General features: G+C 50.0%; 2 protein-coding genes across 6 annotated transcripts in view; both read right to left on the reverse strand.

Moving 5' to 3' along the window:
- The window catches only part of PRDX3 (peroxiredoxin 3), a 497,514-nt gene that overhangs the window by 337,024 nt on the left and 139,071 nt on the right, over positions 1 to 21,419 (reverse strand). The gene's annotated exons all lie outside the window — the stretch shown is intronic.
- Positions 1 to 21,419, reverse strand: part of RGS10 (regulator of G protein signaling 10) — a 738,227-nt gene that overhangs the window by 4,121 nt on the left and 712,687 nt on the right. For all 5 annotated transcript variants that reach the window (XM_050804014.1, XM_050804011.1, XM_050804013.1 and 2 more), the window contains 2 exons: positions 20,901 to 20,987; positions 11,693 to 11,836 (listed from right to left, as the gene is read on the reverse strand). In XM_050804014.1, coding sequence (XP_050659971.1) covers positions 11,693 to 11,836; positions 20,901 to 20,987 — 231 coding nt within the window. The remainder of the gene's footprint in view (positions 1 to 11,692; positions 11,837 to 20,900; positions 20,988 to 21,419) is intronic.

A 21,419-nucleotide genomic window follows, 5' to 3' on the forward strand; every position in this document is an offset into this window, starting at 1 on the left:
ATTTTAAAAACACACCCTGTCTAAAAACAATGATCCCAAATACGTTCTTTTTTGTTGTTGCTGTTTGTTTTTTTGAGATAGAGTCCCACTCTGTCATTCAGGCTGGAGTGCAGTGGCGCGATCTCGGCTCACTGCAACCTCCGCCTCCCGGGTTCAAGCGATTCTCCCACTTCTGCCTCCTGAGTAGCTGTGATTACAGGCGTGCGCCACCATGCCCAGCTAAGTAGAGACAGGTTTTCACCATGTTGACCAGGCTGGTCTCAAACTCCTGAACTCAGGTGATCCACCCTCCTAGGCCTCCCAAAGTGCTGGGATTACAGGCGTGAGCCACCGCACCTGGCTCCAAATACATTCTTTAAGAGTGTATCCATGTGTCTAAGTGAGAAACAAATGTCCCTAAAGGTCAGTAGTGGGGTAAGTGGTGCTCCCCTAAACTTACGTTCACCTGGAATCTCAGAATTGACCTCATTTGAAAAGAGGGTTGGAAAAGGGTCTCAAAATGAAATCACACTGCATTTAGGGTAGGCCCTAAATCCAAGGACTGGGTGTCCTCATCAGAAGAGGAGGGGACACAGAGAGACACACCGAGGGAAGAAGGCATGTGAAGGCAGAGGCAGACATCGGTGATGCAGCCATGCGCCAAGCAGCGCTAAGGAGTGCCGGCAGCCACCAGCAGTCTGGAAGCTGAAGGGGCAAGGAAGTACCCCTAACATCCCCCCGCCACCGCCCACCAGAGCCTTTTGGAGAACAGGGCCCTGCCAACACCGTGATGTCAGATTTTCAATGTTTCTGCTGAGCGAATGCGTTTCTGCTGTTTGAAGCCACTTGGCCTGGGGTCATTGCTTACGACAGCCCAAGGAGGCTCATCGAGTCCTCTTTTTGATTTTACCTCACCCCTGCTCAAACAGAAAATGAGATGGGCCTAGGGGTCCCAGACAGTTCCAACAAGCAGGGCTCCCTGACGGGGGAGAAATGACCTCACCAGGGCTGGACTGTGATGGGCACCTGAACAACATGATCGGACTCCTTAAGTGTCCATAAGGAAGAGAAAGAAGAAAATGGAGCCATCTGGGCTAAGCGGAAGGCTGCAGGTGACTGGAAGACACGGCAGCAGAGCTGAGGCAGCCATCCGTCCAATGAGCAGCTGCTGGTGAAGCGGAAAACTCAAGTTGGCAGCTGAGCTGCATTCTGTATCTTTTTTTTTTTCTTTTTTTGGCCAAGACAGCTGCGGCTTAGCAAGGTTTGGGGTTTTGGCAGCCCCACATCTGCGAGCTGCACGCCTGGACTGTAAACTGTTTAGCATCGTTGCCTTGGGATCCAATCCTACAGGCCGCTGGAAGTGAGATTCGGACAAAAACGAGGAGGGAGGCTTCCTGCAGATGTGCAGCTCTGTACAACGGTCCCACAAAACCAGGTCTTTATATCGCCAAACCACCTCCTCTCCAGATCCCAGACGTGGCCATGACCAAGCAGGATTTGCCTTCCGGAAAGAAAAATATCCACGCAGTGCTCCAACTTCAGACTGTTCAAAATGTGCCGCTCCAGGAAAGGACGTCGCTCTGACGCACACTCAGCTGTGTAGAAACGAGGAGCTCAACCAGCCTTGGAGGCCCCTCTGTGAATGTTGCGTCTGTCTCCATTCATTGCATTTCAAGCCTAATAAATATTTTAACACTTCTCAGAAGACACGTACAGAAGACCTAAACAAAACACGCATCCTCTCTTCTCTTCAAAACCCTCCGCCATGTTATTTCAGGCATGAGAAGAAAACATCATTCCTTAAGGCAATGCAAGTTCAGTTAGTGGGATATCATATTTGCTTTAAGAACTTGGTTTCGTTTTTACAGGAAAATGGCTGAAGGAAGGTGGAAGCACCGCCGTCTCTGAATTGCGGCTCTAGAAGGCGTCCTCTCTCCACGCACATGGACTACAGACGGGCTTGTGTACCCATGCGAGGAGACACAAAGGGAGAAAAAAGGAAGCTCCTGTCCCTCCAGCCCTCAGAAGTGGCTGGGCATTGACAAGGCTGTTGGGGCAAGGCGCAAACAGGCATGTACCCACCCCCTCAAGTAAAGACCACCTCCCTTTCAAGTGGGAACGGGCTGCACCCAGGAGGAGGTCTGAGGGCAGCTGGCAGAGAGCAGATGAGCAGACGAAGCAGCTCAAGTCAGCCCTTGCCCCAGAGCGCCAGGACAGGCCACACAGAAGGTTCCATTGTCTTGCATGGCGCTCCAGCTTCATAGACAGACCAGCCAGAGATGACAGTGTGCCAGGGGTGGGACTGGAAATCCAGAAGGAGTCTGGACACAACAGGATCAGAGAGACCTTGCTTGGATGAAATCCCCTCCCAAGCTCAGGGGTTCAGTGCCGTCACACGTGTGGAGCCGATTGTTCGCTTTTTTCTGCAGTCCATAGGACTCATATTCCAGGCCCAAATGACACGACTCACTTTCTGCTGGGGGTGAAGGCATTTTAATTTTGCCTTTTGCCATCAGAAGGGGAGTTGAATGCTCCACTGAGTGCCACTCTCCCCTCCTCTTCCCCCAAATACCTTTTTTTTTTTTTTTTTTTTTTTCTGAGACGGAGTCTTACTCTGTGGCCAGGCTGGAGTGCAGTGGCGTGACCTCGGCTTACTGCAACTTCCGACTCCCTGATTCAAGCAACCCTCCTGCCTCAGCCCCCCAGGTAGCTGGGATTACAAGCATGTGCCACTACACCCAGTTAATTTTTGTATTTTTAGTAGAGATGGGGTTTCACCACGTTGGCCGGGATGGTCTCAATCTCCTGACCTCATCATCCTCCCACCTCAGCCACCCAAAGTGCTGGGATTACAAGCGTGAGCCACCGTGCCCAGCACCAAATACCATTTTAAAGTTGCAAGAAACATCTCAAAGTATCTCGAATACTGCCCTTCCCGCCGTGACCCTCGCGAGGCAGATGGCTATGGTGTACGCAGACAGCCAACCTCCCTTCCGTTTGAATAAAAAACCACACCTGCCTTTTCTGGCGGAGCATGCTGGAAAATACTCATTTCTGCCCTGCGTTTGATCTTTTGGAGCACATGTCACCTGGCACCCATAAGACTGACACATCCTAAGTCCCTTGCTCTGGCCACCACCACAGCCTCTGCCACCACCCAGGAGAGGGGACCAGGGTCATGCAGGGGCACTCAGGCCCAGGTCCCATGTGGAGAAATAATAGAGCCGGGTAGAGAATGGGCCCCCAAATGTCCGCCACAGGCCGGACAGCCCCTCTCACCCTCCCAGGCCCTCAATAGCTGGTCCACCCCTCTTACTTATGTTGAAAAAGGAAGCATTTCTCACCTCTTACTTTCTGGGGAAACTCAAAAGAAACTGCATTGCTAAAAAGGGACCCCATTCATAGCTCCTTTCTCTGTCAAGGATGTGGCTGGGAGCACTGGCATCTCACCCAAGCCTTTTCCTTTTTTTTTTTTTTTTTTTTTTGAGACAGAGTTTCACTCTGTCGCCCAGGCTGGAGTGGAGTGGCGTGATCTCAGCTCACTGCAACCTCTGCCTTCTAGGTACAATCGATTCTCCTGCCCCACCCTCCCAAGTAGCTGGGATTTTAGGCACATGCAACCGTGCGCAGCTAATTTTTGTATTTTTAGTGGAGACGGGGTTTCACCACATTGGCCAGGCTGGTCTCAAACTCCTGACCTCAGGTGATCCACCCACCTCAGCCTCCCAAAGTGCTGGTTTTCCATTTTTTTTTTGTAAGCACCAAAGGTTAAGGACTTCTTTTTGAGTGGAGAAGTCTACCTCATCTCTGCTTTTCCAGGCTAGAGTTTAGCACCAGACCCAAAGCCCGGGAAAGGCATCCTAATAGACGCAAAATCTGCTTATTTATTTATTTATTTATTTATTTTGAGATGGAGTTTCACTCTTGTCACCCAGGCTGGAGTGCAATGGCATGGTCTTGGCTCACTGCAACCTCCGCCTCCTGGGTTCAAGCGATTCTCCTGCCTCAGCCTCCTGAGTAGCTGAGATTACAGGTGTGCGCCACCACGCCCAGCTAATTTTTTTGTATTATTCATAGAGACGAGGTTTCACCATATTGGCCAGGCTAGTCTCGAACTCCTGACCTCAGCTGATCCACCTGCCTCGGCCTCCCAAAGTGCTGGGATTATAGGCGTGAGCCACTGCGCCCGGCCCAAAATCTGCTTTTAAGTGTAGGCATGGAGACCCGTGATATTCATGGAAGAAGAATGAGCACCCCACTCCCCCAAACCCATGCCCTTCTCTTCCATGGACTGAGAAAACCACGAAGCTGCCATGTGCAATGATCTGGACCTTTCTATCTTCATCAAGCTCATGGCTGTTCCAGACCATGCTGTGCTATAGAACTTAAACCAAAGGCTTCTGAGCAAGAAAGATGTGTAAACTGGGGCTAAGAAATGTGCCAGAGGAGAATTTTGTTTTAAATCTTTCATATGGAACAACTGTAAGTCACTGAGCAGACTTCAATGTGCTCCATTCTTCAGTGTTTGAGTAGAGCCTGAAAGGATCAATGATGTCATCGATTTCCCGCTGGGGAGAGAGAGGGAGGGGCAGCACTGGGGGATCCTAACTTTTCACTTCATACCCTCCTGGATACATGAATTTTTTTTATCTTAACAATGAGCATGTACTAATTTAACAATTTAAGATAATTTTGAGCCAGACACTGTGATTCACGCCTGTAATCACAGCAGCACTTTAGGAGGCCAAGGCTGGAGGATTGCTTGAGCCCAGGAGTTCAAGACCGGCCTGGGCAACATAGTAAGACCCCACCCCTAGAAAAGTATATTTTAAAAATTAGCCAAGCGTGGTGGCACACGCCTATAGTCCCAGCTACTCGGCAGTCTGAGGTTAGAGGATGGCTTGAGCCTGGGAGGTCAAGGCTACAGTGAGCCATGATGGTGCCACTGTATTCCAGCCTGGATGACAGGGGGAGCCCCAGCATAAAAAAAAAATTAAAATAGGCAGGGCACAGAGGTTCATGCCTGTAATCCCAGCACTTTGGGAGGCTGAGGTGGGCACATCACTTGAGGTCAGTTCATGAATACCCCCGCTTCACAAATGAGAAAAGCTAGGCACAGAGAGGGAGCAAGTCTTGCCCGCAATCTCACAGTAACTAAATTCTAAAGTGAAAGAAGGCTGGGCACAGTAGCTTATGCCTCCAATCCCAACACTTTGGGAGGCCAAGACGGGAGGATTGCTTGAGGCCAGGCGTTTGAGACCAGCCTGGGCAACATAGTGAGACCCCATCTTTACAAAAAATAAAAATAAAAAAATAGCCGAGCCTGGTGACACTCGCCTGCAGTATCAGCTACTTGGGAGGCTGAGGTGGGAGGATTGCTTGAGCCCAGGAGGTCAAGGCTGCAGTGAGCCAAGATCACACCACTGTACTCCAGCCTGGGTGACAGAGTGAGACCCTGACTCAAAAAAATAAATAAATAAAGTCAAACAAGTTGGGGTAGGGGCAGCAGGGGGAGTCAGATCTAAGGAAGTAAGATTGTGGTTATCAGAGAGTGACTCTTTAACACCAAGGCATTGAACGCTCACAGCTCAGAGAGGTAGCAGAGGATTTGCCCAAAGCGCCATGTTACAGATGAGGACTCGGAAGCCACAGTAAGAAACAGAACCCTCCTGGGGTCAGACAGAGGCAAGGCTGGGCTAGAATCCCCCACTTCTGCCTCTGGTGCTCAGGGCCAAGCTCATGCACTGTCATAACGGTAATGAATCTGGCAGCCCCATATCCTGCGAGTATTGGACAGGGGGAGAGGGGGAAGGGGAAAGTGGGGAGGGGCAGAGGTCAGGCCACTTCCACCCACCACACAAATGGTGAGCCAAGGTCAGGAGGTCAGGGTTTCACAGCTGACTTTCTAGTAACAGAGCTGTCTCTGCACTGAGCCATCCACCTTCTCTTGCCCAGCTGGTGTGGAACAGGCACAGCCCTGAGCTAGGGACCTGAGCCAAGGTGCTCAGGCTCTAAGAGGTCCAAGACTTACCAGCCTAACCAGCACATTCTATAAACAGCCACTGTTCACATCCCTGCAATTAAACTGTCTGCCACAGCCTCGGGGCCTGACCCAGCCAGTCCCTCCCAACTGAGCTTCCACCACCCCCTCATTTGCTGCATTCCGATGACAACGCTGACCCCCAACGCACCTGCTGCCCCTGCCTGGGGGCCTTTGCGCTTGCCTCTCCTTGGAAGGTCCTGGCTCCCAGGTCCTCTCATCCAGATCCCGCTTGCCATTCAGGTCCCAGTCGCCTCTCCAGGGAGCCCTCCTTGAGTACCGACCCTAGCAGGCCCCTCCCAGTCCCTCTCAGCCCATCCCCTGCTGCATTTCCTTCTTAGCATTGATCTTTCTCTGCCCTCCTTGGTGGGGCGGATGCTGATTTCCCTGTTGTACACACAGTTCCTAGCACAGTCCCTGGTACAGAGTAGGGCCTCAATTCATAATTGTAGCATAAAGGAATGAATAAAACAACAAATCCACAAACCAGCAGACCAACCAGGACTGAATCAGATCTCCCAAGAACAGATGTTTTTGTTTGTTTGTTTTTTGAGATGGAGTCTCACTCTGTCGCCCAGGCTGGAGTGCAGTGGTGCAATCTCGGTTCACTGCAAGCTCCGCCTCCCGGGTTCACGCCATTCTCCTGCCTCAGCCTCCCAAGTAGCTGGGACTACAGGCGCCCGCCACCACTCCGGCTAATTTTTTGTATTTTTAGTAAAGACGGGGTTTCACTGTGTTAGCCAGGATGGTCTGGATCTCCTGACCTCGTGATCTGCCCAACTCGGTCTCCCAAAGTGCTGCGATTACAGGCAGGAGCCACCATGCCCGGCCGGAATAGATGTTTTTAAAGAAGAAAACACACTGTGAGGAACTGCAATTCCCTGAAGAATTTTTTTGTAAGGTAGCCCCCTTCCTTCCTGCTTCCTCCAACCTAAATTCATCCAACAGCAGCCTCTGACTCTAGGCTAACGTACTAGGGAAATACCCACAGTACCACCTTGTGCCTCTCCTGGCTTTGCCACCAAAGGGCTGGGCACACCAAGCTTGCAGAACTGAATTAAATCAGAGAACCATCTTGCCGCTTACATGAATTTCCCAGGTAGCAGTTTTAAGCCCCTCAAGCTTCTCTTAAGATGCCTTTGGCTGGACACAGTAGCTCACACCTGTAATCTCAGTAGTTTGGGAGGCCGAGGCGGGTGGATCACTTGAGGCCAGGAGTTTGAGACCAACCTGGCCAACATGGTGAGATGCCATCTCTACTAAAAATACAAAAATTAGCCTAGCCTGGTGGCACACGCCTGTAATCCCAGCTACCAAGGAGGCTGAGGCAGGAGAATCACTTGAACCCGGGAGGCGGAGGCTGCAGTGAGCAGAGATGGCACCACTGTACTCCAGCCTGGGTGACAGAACGAGACTATGTCTCCAAAAAAAAATGTTTGTGATGAAGTGCTCATTAAAATGAATAATGCATTCTTCACATAATACGCTAACCTCAATTTAACTTCTACTGGATGGTTTGGGGTCACCAGGCTCACTTATCATGTCACTGTCCAAAAGCACAGGGATGCCCATGGTGTGGCGTGTGGCATTGGAGGTCCCCACGCCCAGGGTCTCAGGCCTCGATGCCATGCTTGTGCTCAGTGTCATTTCTGTGTCCTCCCTAGCTGTCAGTGGTCACCTCTTGCTGCTCATCACTCCATAGTCTGTACCACAACTTCAAATCTGCTATGAACCGAAAAACCTGTTAGAACTGTGTGCAAAGCAAGAATAAACAGGACCTGACTGAAAACTCTTGAAGCTCTCCTTTAAACAGGGTGCATGGGAGTGGGCTCATCCAGCCTGGGGCTCAGGGAAGATTTTTCCCGTCCTTCTAGGTTCCAGCTGTGCCCTACAAAGTCAGAGCTGCCCTCCTAGAAGCTCAGAGAGCAGCGGCGCCCGACACGCACGTGGTGATGAGGAGCTAAGTCCGGGGGCGGGGCTGCGGTGCTGAACACACGGAAAGCGGCTGCTCTGGGGCTCCACCATGAAGCCCAGCAGCGCTCAGCAAAGCCAAAGCCGCGGGAGAGGCTTTTGAAAGTTCCGTGAAATCCTGTGGCTCCAAACATGTTCCCCTCAGCTTCAATCTCCTTCACTTAGGAAAACAGAGCTCTCAAGGGAGCCTTTGCAAGAAACAAACCGGGGCTAGTGCTGAGCACTCATTTTGACAGTTACAGCAAGGACCCGGAGAGAGAGTTTTCAAAGCAAAATGGAACCCAGGGGCCCTTCACCTGGAGACTCACTGTGAAATCGGCTCTGATTCCAAATACCTTGTTTTCACCCAGTTATGCCTTAGGAGGAAAGGTCGTGGCTCTTTCTCTCTATCCAATTAAAACACTCTTTTGCTTTTTTTTTTTTTTGAGATGGAGTCTCACTCTGTTGCCCAGGCTGGAGTGCAGTGGCACTATCTCGGCTCAGTGCAGCCTCAGCCTCCCAGGCTCAAGCAATTCTCCTGCCTCAGCCTCCCGAGTAGATAGGATTACAGGCGCCCAACACCACGCCTGGCTAATTTTTGTATTTTTAGCAGAGAGGGGGTTTCACCATGTTGTCCAGGCTGGTCTGGAACTCCTGACTGTAGGTGATCCACCCGCCTTGGCCTCCCAAAGTGCTGGGATTACAGGCATGAGCGACTGAGCCCAGCCTTCCAAGAAAAGGTTTTTAACAACAGAGTATAACAGTACTTGCTTTACATTCAAGAGTTTGGACTGCACATCTGTTTGGTGTGCATAAACACATACATTATTATTACATTTATTAGGCCACATCTGTTAGGGGCATGTGCATACATTTACTTATAGAAAAAAAGATGGAAAATCTACAGATCAAATGCTATTTTGTGGTTATCTCCAAGTGTGCAATCATGCAATAAAGAAATGATTTCTTCTTTATATTTTTGTTTTCCAAGTTTTTTTTCTTGAGCATGCGTGATGCTTACAGTTGGATAAAAATTATTTTTAAAAATTTTTCTGAGGCTGGGCGTGGTGGCTCTTGCCCGTGATCCCAACACTTTGGGAGGCCGAGGCTGGAGAATCGCCTGAGCTCAGGAGTTCAAGAACAGCCTGGGCAATATAACGAGAGCTCATCTCTACAAAAAAAATACAAAAATTAGCTGGGAATGGTGGCGCACACCTGTGGTCCCAGCTACTTGGGAGGCTGAGGTGGGAGGATCACTTGAGCCTGGGAGGCCAAGGTTGCAGTGAGCCGTGTTCATGCCACTGTGCTCCAACCTGGGCAACAGAGGGACACCTTGTCTCAAAAATAAATAAATAAATAAATAAATAAATAAATAAATAAATAAATAAATAAAATTCTTTGTCATTAAAAAAAGAAAAAAAAAAAAAAACAATCAGCCTCTGTCCCCTGTGTTTCTTCCTTTCTGTGCTGGCTAAGCCTCCCGCTGAATGAGTCGAAGGGGCATGCCTAGTCATAAGGTCCAGCTCCATTCTGAGCTGTTGGGCAGGTGAGCCGGATCTCAGAGCCTGCAGTGCTACCACATGGAGTCAGAACTCTCCCATTCCTCATCCTACCTTGGCTCCCGCAGTCCTGGGAAGTCAGATGACCTGCATTCACAAAGCCTTTCCAATCCCTCCGCTCCAGGGGCCTCTCCGAGCTTTGAGAGACATCAAGAGGCTGCCCAGGAGCCTGGCAGAGCAACACAGACCACGGGGGTCACAGGGGAGCATGGTCTTTGAAGGCAGATGGACTAGAAGGAATCTGGCTTCCAGCACTTTCTGCTCCCTGCATGACTTAATGGTAACAAACCACTTAATCTCCCTGAACCTTGCTTTTCTCATCAGCAAAATGAGAATAATAATACTCACTGGAGATAAAATGAGACAGTACACACCAAGTGTGGCATCAGGCTCAAATGGGCAATCCTAAATGGTAGTTAGGGCCAGGCGTGGTACCTCACGCCTGTAATCCCAGCACTTTGGGAGGCCGAGGCTGGTGGATCACTTGAGGCCAGGAGTTCGGGACCAGCCTAGTCAACACGGTGAAACCCCATCCCTACTAAAAATACAAAAAATTAGCCGGGCGTGGTGGTATAGGCCTATAATCCCAGCTGGTAGGGAGGCTGAGGCAGGAGAATCGCTTGAACTCAGGAGGCGGATGTGGCAGTGAGCTGAGATGGAGTCACTGCACTCCAGCCTGGGCCACAGAGTGAGACTTCATCTCAAACAACAACAACAACAACAACAACAAAACCCAGAAAGTCCAGGTGCAGTGGCTCACACTGGTAATCCTAGTACTTTGGGAGGCTAAGGTGGGTGGATCACTTGAGGTCAGGATTTCGAGACCAGCCTGGCCAACATGGTGAAACCCTGTCTCTATTAAAAATATAAAAATTAGCCGGGCATGGTGGCGGGCACCTGTAATTCCAGCTACTCAGGAGGCTGAGGCAAGAGAATCGCCTGAACCTGGGAGGCGGAGATTGCAGTGAACCAAGGTCGAGCCATTGCACTCCATCCTGGGAGACAGAGTAAGACTCGGTCTAAAAAAAATAATGCCGGGCACGGTGGCTCACACCTGTAATCCCAGCACTTTGGGAGGCCAAGGTGGGCGGATCATGAGGTCAGGAAATCGAGACCATCCTGACTAACACGGTGAAACCCTGTCTCTACTAAAAATACAAAAAGATTAGCTGGGTGTGGTGGCGGGCGCTTGTAGTCCCAGCTACTCGGGAGGCTGAGGCAGGAGAATGGCATGAATCCGGGAGGCGGAGCTTGCAGTGAGCGGAGATTGTGCCACTGCACTCCAGCCTGGGCGACAGAGTGAGACTTTGTCTCCAAAAAAAAGGAACAAAAACAAAACCAAAAACGAAATGGTACTTAGTGCTGTCATTATTGAGAATACCGAGAGCACAGTGGTCTGTACAGGTTCTCAACCCTGGCTGCACTTTAGAGTGTCTTAGGGAGCTTTGAAAAGATTCTGAGGACTAGGCTGGGGTCAATATCCCCATATGGCTACAGTCACAAAAACTGCCTTTTCACCATACATTCCACTCCCTTTGCCACCGCAAATCAACGCCCATGCATCCTTCCTACTGGCTCCAAGTCACCACTTCCAGGAGGCCCACTGCAAGTCTCCTTTAATAGCCAAATGTGAATCAGAATTCACATAGAATATGCTGCCCGATGCTAACCTTTTCATTATGACTCGGGCTACATGACGAACTATTAATAGCTTACAGTATGGGGCCACTAAAAGTATGTGGCGGTGTCTGGATATTTGCACAGAAACAGCCTGTTTCTCCTGCCACTTTGAGTTCTCCTGCTTGCTTTCTGGAGTTTTCCATCTATTCTTACCTTCAGCAATTATAGGTTGCTTTCTCAGTACAGGCTCCTCAAATAGCTCCAGCCCCCGCTCTAATCTGGATAGAGAAGGCAGATAAACCTGCCGGTCCAAACTGTGTGTAGACCAAGAGTAAACAGGCCTGGGGAGACTCCTGTGGGGCAAATCTCGAGCTTAGAATTCCAGTCCCCACTGTCCCCAACCATGGCCCCTCAGTGTACCTCGGTCTGCCCGGCCGGATGAGATGGTTTCCCGGAGTCTAACATTGGGTGTTTCACTAAATTCTTCCAGGCCTGGAATTAATGTAGGTTTTCAAATCAAGGCGCAGGCAGGAAGTCAGGTTACCTGGTCCTGGAGTTTCTGGAACATCAGAGGGTGTGGTTCTTCCAGGATCTTCTCGTTGAGCCGAGACTGCCCCTCCACGTTGACCTGTGATGAGGCCTTGCTGGACAGAAAGGTCATGTAGATCTCCTTTGCCTTTTCCTGCATCTGGAGGAGACAGATGGGGCCTGTGTGCTATCTGCACACACAGCCTTCCCAGCCTGAGCCCTGCTCTCCCCTCCAGCCAGGCCCACAGGAGCTGCTGTGGCAAGAGAAAGGCACCCCCCACAGCCCGGGGGCTCTCAGGCCACTCCAGAGAGAATTTCTATATAGGAGAACTTGCACTGCCAAGCCCCTACCCCGCAGCCACATCTCCTGGAACAAAATTGCTGCATTAACCATCCAGAAGCCATGACAGAAAGAATCCTGGCCCGCAGAGAGCACTCAGTACCATTTACAACCATCCTGTGGCCGGGCACAGTGGCTCACACCTGTAATCCCAGCACTTTGGGAAGCCAAGGCAGGTGGATCACCTGGGGTCAGGAGTTCGAGACCAGCCTGGCTAACATGGTGAAACCCCATCTCTACTAAAAACACAAAAATTAGCCAGGCATGGTGGTGCATACCTGTAATCCCAGCTACTTGGGAGGCTGAGGCAGGAGAATAGCTTGAACCCAGGAGACAGAGGTTGCAGTGAGCTGAGATTGCACCACTGAACTCCAGCCTGGGCGACAGAGTGAGACTCCATCTCAAAAAAAAAAAAAAAATCAAGTGAAAGTATGCATGCCTATCCCTACCAGTTATCCAGTGCCTACTAGGCCGCAGACACCTGCTTGGAGGCATCCCATTTCCTTAATCCCCTGGACATGCAGCAAAGGGCATTTTCCTGTTAGTGCCACTTTCCCCATGAGGACACAGAGGTCAGGAGAGGTGGCGTGGCTTATCCGAGAGCTTCTGGGAGCCTTAGGACTGTTTGGCTCCAAGGCCTCTGAATTCTGCTCAGTTCCACTTCTGCAAGACACATCGGCCCCTCCAGGTTGTGCGGTCTGCGGCCTTCCCAGGCAGGGTGATTTCCTTTTAGGTAACGAGATACCGAGCACAGGCAGTGGAGAAAACACTCGCTGCCCGCCCTCAAGTCCCGAGTGCAGTCCTGCTGGGAAGCAGGAGCCCTGATAGGTACCGGCTTCCTGTTTCACCCGAAACTAACCGAGGCGGGCTCAGGAGCACTCACGGATGGTAAGGAGATGACTTCACAGTAAGAACTGTGTCTTCAGGACAGCATGCCTCAGGGCGAGGCTGCAGGCGCAGGAGCCTTCTCCAGAACCTCCCCTGAGGGCTCGATTTTCTTTTAGAGAAAGGAGACTTCCTGTGCTCATACCTCGCCAACAGCAAAAACGGGGCTGTTTCTCTGAACGTTAGACTCTAAAGCATGACCTTACCTTACAGAGCAAGGCAGACAACAAATGCCTCTAAAATGCAGTCACACAGCTACGACATATGTGTGCAGGGGCGCCTGGAAAACTGCCTTTCTCTCCAAGAGCCCACCTGGGGCTCCACATGTGCTGTGGCGCTTGGTTTGGGAAATCCCAAGCTCTGCAAACCTTCTTCCCTTAAGGAAACCACCAGAAGGTTTTGATAGCTGGTGCATGAAAGGAAGGAAGAGGATCCCTTTTTCAGTTCAGGGCACTGAGGACAAAAGATCCTGAGAAGCCGCGGCCTGGCCATGTCCTGTTCTGCGAGAAAGCAAGCCTCGCCAGCACTTGCAGGGAGATGGCCCAGGCTGGGTGCAGCCATGCTGTCCACCCTGCCTTTACTGTCAATAGGAGCAATGAATTGATGCCAGACTCAGTGACACAGGAGTCTCTCCAGACAAGCGTGGCTATTTAAGGGACAGGTCTGGGGGCCATCCTCGAGACCCAAGGGGGTGGCACTTAGGAGCTGGCCCTGCTGTCCTCTCTAAGACCCACCAGCTCCATGAAGCCACAGCCTCCCTCCCACCACCCCTATTCCGTCAGGAAGCGACGCTTTTGGAAAACCACTTCCTGTGTTAAAGCCACTTCATGAAAGGAGAATTTCAGCCAGGCAGATGAGCAAACTCCATGCAGAGGTCTGGGGGTAGAAATCACTTTAGACCTCCCCTCCGCTTGAACATTCATATGTACACACACACACGCACACACATGCACACATGCACACACATACACACATGAATCCAGGATATCTTTGAGTGATTCTGAAATAGAAAAGTGCAATGAATGGCTTGAGTCTTTGAGGTGGGGCAGAAGGGGCCGGGGGAAAGGAAGTAGGTTCCGGTGACTGCAGGTAGATAAGCCTTGAGGATCTCAGCCCTGCCCTCTCCCACCGGCTGTCCCTCCCGAGTCTGTGTGAGAACAGTGTCGGGGTCCAGGCCCTGGCTGACCAGATGCGGACCGTAAGCGGCTGCAGGGCTCAGCTTATCTCGGCGGAGCTAGGAAGTGTGACTGAAAAGGGAAACCTTGAGACGGCGACCACAAGCCAGTCACGGGAAGGCCTGGTGTCCAGACCGAGAACAGGAGCAGAAAAGAAGAACCAGTCTCTGGAGCTATTTTGGTAGATTTTTCCAGAGCTTTGTTAACCCTATTCTAGCTACTGTCAGGGCAGGCACAGAGCTGGTGGAGTTGATTCTGTGTCTGTGGCCTGGAAGGATGGCTGACTTCTCTTCCACGGCCCTGACACACGTGGCTGGCCACAGCCTGGACCAGAGAGCCCCTTTCTCCCTGGGGAGACCCGAAGTGTCCAGCATCTGAGGCTATCCTGGCAGGCACTGGAGAAGGGTCCCACCTGAGCCCATCCACTTGGGGACTGCCCATAAAGCACCTGCACCCCAGTGAGCACCTTCCAGGCACCCCACAAGGCTGGGGCTCTTCTTCGAGGCCTGGCAGTGCCTCAGCTGTGACAATGCTCAGCCAGACGCCAGCTCTCGAACCCCACTCCCATCCCATCTGCTGGCCTCCGGCTCCCCTCCACCCTGTCTTCTTCCACAGATGGAATGTGGGAGATAATTCCTAGGAAAATGAAAGGATCAAGACACTAACTTTACTAATATCAATTTCAGAAAGAGAAAGAGGCAAAGAAAATATCCAATAAATGATATGAGAATATGTTCAAGAACTGGCTCAGGAAACGGGAAGCAGTCGGAGGAACAGCAGATGACTTGGCAGAGACTCAGAAGAATGAACCCAAGCCCCTGCACAGCTGAGGAGGGGGTGCCGACGAGAAGCGCATCCAGACGGCAGGAGCTCGAGGGCATCGGGTAGCCCAATGGAATTGATGAGGGTGGCAGAAAGAAGCCATCAGACCTCCAGGTCCTCCACCCCCACCACCAACCCTAAGCAGTCAGGTGGCTCCCTCCCCACCTTCAACAGAAGAGTTGAGTTTTCTTTTCTGAAGAAACAGACCCAGGGAGGTTCCAGAACAGAGGCACAGAGGATGGCAAGAATGAGATGCCCAACACAATAAAGGGATTCAGGGAAATTCCAAATATAGACCCCCCAGGAAACTTCTCCTGACACAGTTAATTAGAAATATGTTTAGTTTAGGAACACATCAGGCTTGTGGCCCCCTAGGAACAGACTAGAGGGCCCTTGTCTGGAGAAAACAAAAAAGCAGGAAAAACTCAATAGGAGGATCTGAAGATAAAGTCAAAATCTCCAAAAGCCAAAAAAAAAAAAAAAAAAAAAAATTTTTTTAAATAGGAAGAATAAAACATGAAATTAAGGGCTCAATGCATCAGTGAAAGGTCATCATTGGAAAAGAGACCAGAGACAATGGAAGGAAAAAAAGTTACCAAAATGATGATAATAATAATAACAACATAAGACCATTTCCTGGAACTACAGATTTCCAGATTATAAGGCTCCACAAAGAATTCACACAATGAATGAACCCACCTCTGCCTCCAAAGCCCCGGACTGAAGAGTTTTAGAATACTAGTGATGAAAAGATCCTGACCAGGTGGAGTGGCTCACACCTGGAATCCCAGCACTTTGGGAGGCTGAGGAGAGAGGATTTCTTTTTTTAAAATTAATTAATTAATTAATTAGTTTTTTTTTTTTTTGAGACGGAGTCTCACTCTGTCACCCAGGCTGGAGTGCGGTGGTGCGATCTCGGCTCACTGCAAGCTCCACCTCCCGGGCTCACACCATTCTCCTTCCTCAGCCTCCCGAGTAGCTGGGACTACAGGCGCCCACCACCACGCCCGGCTAATTTTTTGTATTTTTAGTAGAAACGGGGTTTCACCGTGTTAGCCAGGATGGTCTCGATCTCCTGACCTCGTGATCCGCCCGCCTCGGCCTCCCAAAGTGCTGGGATTACAGGCGTGAGCCACCGCACCTGGCCGGAGAGAGGATTGCTTAGGAATGAAAATTTCTTTTCATTCCTAAGCAACATGGTGAGACTGCTTAAACCCAGGAGGTCCAGGCTGCAAAGAGCCATGACCTCACTATATTCCAACCTGGGTGACAGAGTGAGACCCTGTCTCAAAAAGAAAAGAAAATTGCTGGGCGTGGTAGTTCACACCTGTAATCCCAACACTTAGGAAGGCCAGGGCATGTGGATCACCTGAGGTCAGGAGTTTGAGATCAGCCTGACCAACATGGCGAAACCCCGTCTCTATTAAAATTACAAAATTAGCTGGGTGTGGTGGAGGGCGCCTGTAATCCCAGCTACTTGGGAGGCCGAGGCAGGAGAATCACTTGAATCTGGAAGACAGAGGTTGCAGTGAGCTGAGATCATACCATTGCACTCCAGCCTGGGCAACAAGAGCAAAACTCCATCAAAAAAAGAAAGAAAGAGAGAGGGAGAGAAAGAGAGAGGGAGGGAGGGAGGGAAGGGGAAAAATAGAAAAGGAAAGAAAAGAAAATAGATCCTGTACTATCCCGGAGAGGGAAAAAAAGAAAAAAAAAAAACAGAACAGTTTACATATAAATTACTGATTCTCAACAAAAGTAGAAGACTAAGAGACGATGTCTTCAAACTTCTAAGTGTGTTTCACCCCAGAATTCTACGATCTGTCAGATTATCAGTAAAGTAGGAGAGTAGGGGAAAAAATAACATTTCCACTCAACAAGGTCTTTACATATCTACCTGCCAGACCCCCTTCTCTGGAAGCTATTGCCGGCTGTGTTTTGGGCTCTTCTCTTGTGAGTCATTCTGGAGGGAAGAAGTCATTCTCGTGTGCTGTTCCCAAAATGAGGGAATGACTCAGGAGAGAAGAGGACTTGGATCCAGGAAATGGAATGCCTTCGTCCTACAAAGAGGAAGGACGTTCACCATGTGTCAGGCATGGGTCTAGACTCTCGGAGACAGTGGGGAAGAAGAGGCCCCCCACTCCCAGATCCCAGAAGACAAACCACATAGAAGATGGGCAAGTAAATGACATGGATACGCAAAGTTGGTGTTAAAACAACGGAGGCGAGAGTGGGATTTGTATCGACCCCTCAACTGCCTTAGTTGATGGAGAGAGAAAAATCCTCCCATGGTCTCCCTGCTGGAACAGATGTGATAAGTTTGACTGTGAAATCCAGTTAGGTTAAGTGCACAACAGAGGATTAAAAACAACTGGACAGGCGTGGTTGGTGTCTCACGTCTGTAGTCCCAGGGCTTCGAAAGGCCGAGGCGGGCGGATCATCTGAGGTCAGCAGTTTGAGACCAGCCTCGCCAACATGGTGAAACTCCTTCTCTACTAAAAATACAAAACTTAGCCAGGCGTGGTGGCACACGTCTGTAATCCCAGCTACTCGGTAGGCTAAGGCGGAAGAATCACTTGAACACAGGAGGCAGAGTGTGCGGTGAGCAGAGATCGTGCCACTGCACTCCAGCCTGGGCGACAAGAGCAAAACTCCATCTCAAAAACAAAAACAAAAACAAGCAAAGAAGGAAATTCAGTTAGGCAACTTCTCCCGGTGCCTATGCTGCCCCACACTTTCTGTAGTAATTTAGAGCTTACTGCCTGGTTTTACTTCCTAGGCAGTGGGACTCACTAGGGAACTCCTGGAGTCAGAAATGGGGCTCTGAATTCTTTTTTTGTTGTTGTTGAAACAGGGTCTCATTTTGTCACCCAGGCAGGAGTTCAGTGGCACAATCATACCTCACTCCAGCCTTGACCTCCCCAGGCAACTACAGGCACAATCCATCATGTCTAGCTAACTTTTTTTTTTTTTTTTTTTGGTATTTTTTTGTAGAGACAAGGTCTCACCATGTTGCTCAGGCTGGTCTCAAACTTCTGGGCTCAAGTGATCTACCCACCTCGACCTCCCAAAGTGTTAGAATTACAGGCGTGAGCCACTGTGCCCAGCCTCGGGCGAGCTGCTGCTTAGCCACTCAGATCATATCCCTGCATCTTCCAATGGGAACAATGACTCACACTGGAGCCCAAACACTCCAGGCCAAACACCCCAGGTGTCACCAATGCCTCCACCCAATCTGCATTCTCAGGCAGTGACGGGAGGGTGGCATTCACTGCACCAAAGCAATTGCCGGGTGCATTCCAGGCTTAAGGACACAGACTTTCAAGAAGTCCTATGCTGGGCCGAGCGCAGTGGCTCACACCTGTAATCCTAGCTTTTTGGAAGGCCAAGACAGGCGGATCACTTGAGGTCAGAAGTTCGAGACCAGCCTGGCAAACATGGTGAAACCCTGCCTCTACTCAAAATACAAAAATTAGCCAAGCATGGTAGCACACGCTTGTAATCCCAGCTACTAGGGAGGCTGAGGCAGGAGAATCGCTTGAACCCAGGAGGAGGAGCTGCAGTGAGCCAAGATCGCACCACTGTACTCCCGCCTGGGCAACAGAGTCACATCCTGTCTCAAAAAAAGAAAAGAAGTCCTGTGCTGGATGTCAGGGGTACAGGCAGGGAAAGGGACTGCCCGTTCTGGAAGCTCTCTCTTTAGGATGTGGACAGGGCAGAGCAACCCAACACCAGACCTGCCTGACCTGAAAGGCTGGAAGCGGCACATCGAAAGTTTGACCCCTCCTTCCAACCACTCCACTGAAGTCCTGCAGGGGCTTTCCCAGTCCCGCTCACCTTGGCACCCAGGTCCCCAGGTGTGGCTGCCCTGTCAGCCTGAAGCACAGCACAGCGGCCTCCCCCTCAAACATGCCACTCATCCCTTGTGGTCTTCCCTCAGCTCTTCTCGCCAGCCCTGCCTGCCCACACACTGTCCCTGCTCCCGGGAACGCCCTCCCGATCTCAATGCCAAGTCTCAGCTAAAAAGCCACTTCCCCTGGATTCCTCCCCGTTGCCCCCGCCTTGCTCCCACGACACAAGCGCTCCCCATCTCTATACTCATCGCACTTGCACAGGCTTGCTCCGCTCGAGGCGCCCTTTCCCCGGAGTCGCTCACCTGTCTGTCCCTGGGCTGCCTCCTGTTCAGTGCCAGGCACCAAGCAGGCACTTCACAAAGATTTGGGGAATTCAACTGAACGGAGGCACAGAGCAGCATGGTGGTGCAGTCAACGGGTGACTTCAGGGAGCTGGTTCAAGTCCTAGCTCTGCCATGGTGCAGGGACCTCACTTCCTTGTCTACACGGCAGGGGCGGACCGGCCCACGCACAGGCCCCTCCTACCTCTAATACTCAAAAGAATAAGGCAGGGGAATAGACATCTGTTTGCTTGCTTGACTCTGAGCTAGGATTTTATGGTGAGGCGGGTCGCAGCAGTGGCACAGTCTAGCATTTATCGATGGTGGTCCCCGGGCCCTGTCCTCGGTGCTGGGGACAAAGGACAAAGACGAGGCTCTTGTTCTGAAGGCCCTCAGCTTGAATCCTAGCATTCCAAAGCATCTCCCACAACCTGCTTCTCACCTTCCCCTGAGACCCCTCTCCACCCAGGAGGCTCTGGCCAATGTCATCCAGAGGAGACCGTGAGGAGAGAAGAAGTCAGAAAGCCAAACCCAAGGGCCACGCCCAGCAATGGCTTTCTAGGTGGGCCTGGGAAATTCAAGTCAAAGAGAATCCATCTTAGAATCCTCCCTTGCCACCTCCGGAGAGGAAGGGGGCAGAGAAAAGGCCGTGCTGTGCCATCTGGGGGATGTGTGTCTGCGCCCTGAAAGGCCTGTGAATAAACCCATGATGTACATTTTCCAAGCAGTTGTCTGCAAATGCCTCACAGCTCCTGGCCCATGGATTCCAGCTTTTGGAGACGAAGGCTCAAAAACTGGAAACTCACAAGCCGCATCTGCCCGTGGGTATGTTTTGTTTGGCAGGCAAGGTTTTAAATTTTTTTAAAATTAGTTCCAACATTTAAAAATCATCTGGTTTCACATAAGGATCCAAATGTCCAGCTTCTTTAGAAAAACAGGCAGCACTAGGTAGAATATAAGAGATGCCTTGGGAAGAAAGGCCCCAGGGTCCCAAGACAAGCAAAGATCTAGGAGATCGCCATCAGTAAGTTGGCGGAGACAGAACCTGAAGCAAGGGAAGCCCAGACAGCCACAGGCCCTAAACCACCAGCCGCAGCCTGTGCAGGCAGACAGAATGTCCTTAGCTGGACACCAGTCCCCAACACTCCCTCCAGCCTCACACTAGGAGCCTCCTTCATTCACATGACTTACTGGCTCCTGCAGGCATTTAGCCAGCAGCCTCTTAGAAAGATGCAGGGCCAGGCCTCATAAACCCACCCAGGGCACAGGCCTCCTTCCCCATAATCTCATCTACCCTCCCTTATACCCAACCAGCTGACACTGGGAATGAAGGCAAAGAGGATGCATCTACCCAGGAGAACAGTCAGAGACTTTCTCCACAGGATGCTCGCCAACTATGGGACGCTCAGTACGACATATTGAATAATTGACAATCCCTCTGATGCACCTTGTGCTTTTATCATTATGCATCTACGTATCGTTTTACCATGTCCAAAAATGATAACATGTCAAAATCTGGGGAAACACCCTCATAACTTCTGAAGAAAAAAATTCTATGCAATGAGGAACTCTAAATGACATAAATTGTTATTTTTATTTTAAATATTGTCCATTTGAACAGCTCCATTTAAAAATGGGTTAACTCGCCCTTTTAAAAAGATTAATATTTGATCAACACAAGATACCTAATCTGAAGCTTAAATCTTCCCCCAAAACTAATATGAATCGGGGATCTTTAGGCAACTTCAGAATCTATTGGAAAGGCAGTTGTAACTTTGTAAGGAAAGGGAAAAAAATTATCAAGAAAGTGATTACAGAGTAGAGGAAATACCTGTGTCTTATCTTGCATTTTCTTAAAATCTTCACATGCTAGCCAAAACAAAACATTTTCTTCACTGAATTCTTTTTTTAAAAATTCCTGTGGATACAAAGAAAAAGAGTCACATAGTATTCTACTTCTAAAAAAAATAATAAAACAAATGGCATTTCCCTTCAAAGACTGATTTGGCAAAATTCAACAGAGGAGCATGGTCCAATTACCCATCGAAAACTCCACTCTGAAAAGCAAATGAGTATGTTTAATGTTAAAGCTGTAATTTCATATGCATTTGACCTTAATGGTTTTGATGTTGTAAAGAAGAGTACAAATGAAGCAGGAATTTACTCACATTTCTAAGCTGACAATAAATTACCAAAAAGTAAATTAAAGTGGAAGATATATTGGTTCCCTCCAGAGAGTGTTTAAACAAAGTACATGCCTCTAAACTCAGGCTCTTTTTTTTTTTTTTTTTAAACAAAAGAAAAGAAAACACATTAAGCATGTGTAAAGACACCATGACACAAACTATTT

The sequence above is a fragment of the Macaca thibetana genome, chromosome 9 (genome assembly GCF_024542745.1).
Source record: "Macaca thibetana thibetana isolate TM-01 chromosome 9, ASM2454274v1, whole genome shotgun sequence".
NCBI lineage: Eukaryota > Metazoa > Chordata > Mammalia > Primates > Cercopithecidae > Macaca > Macaca thibetana.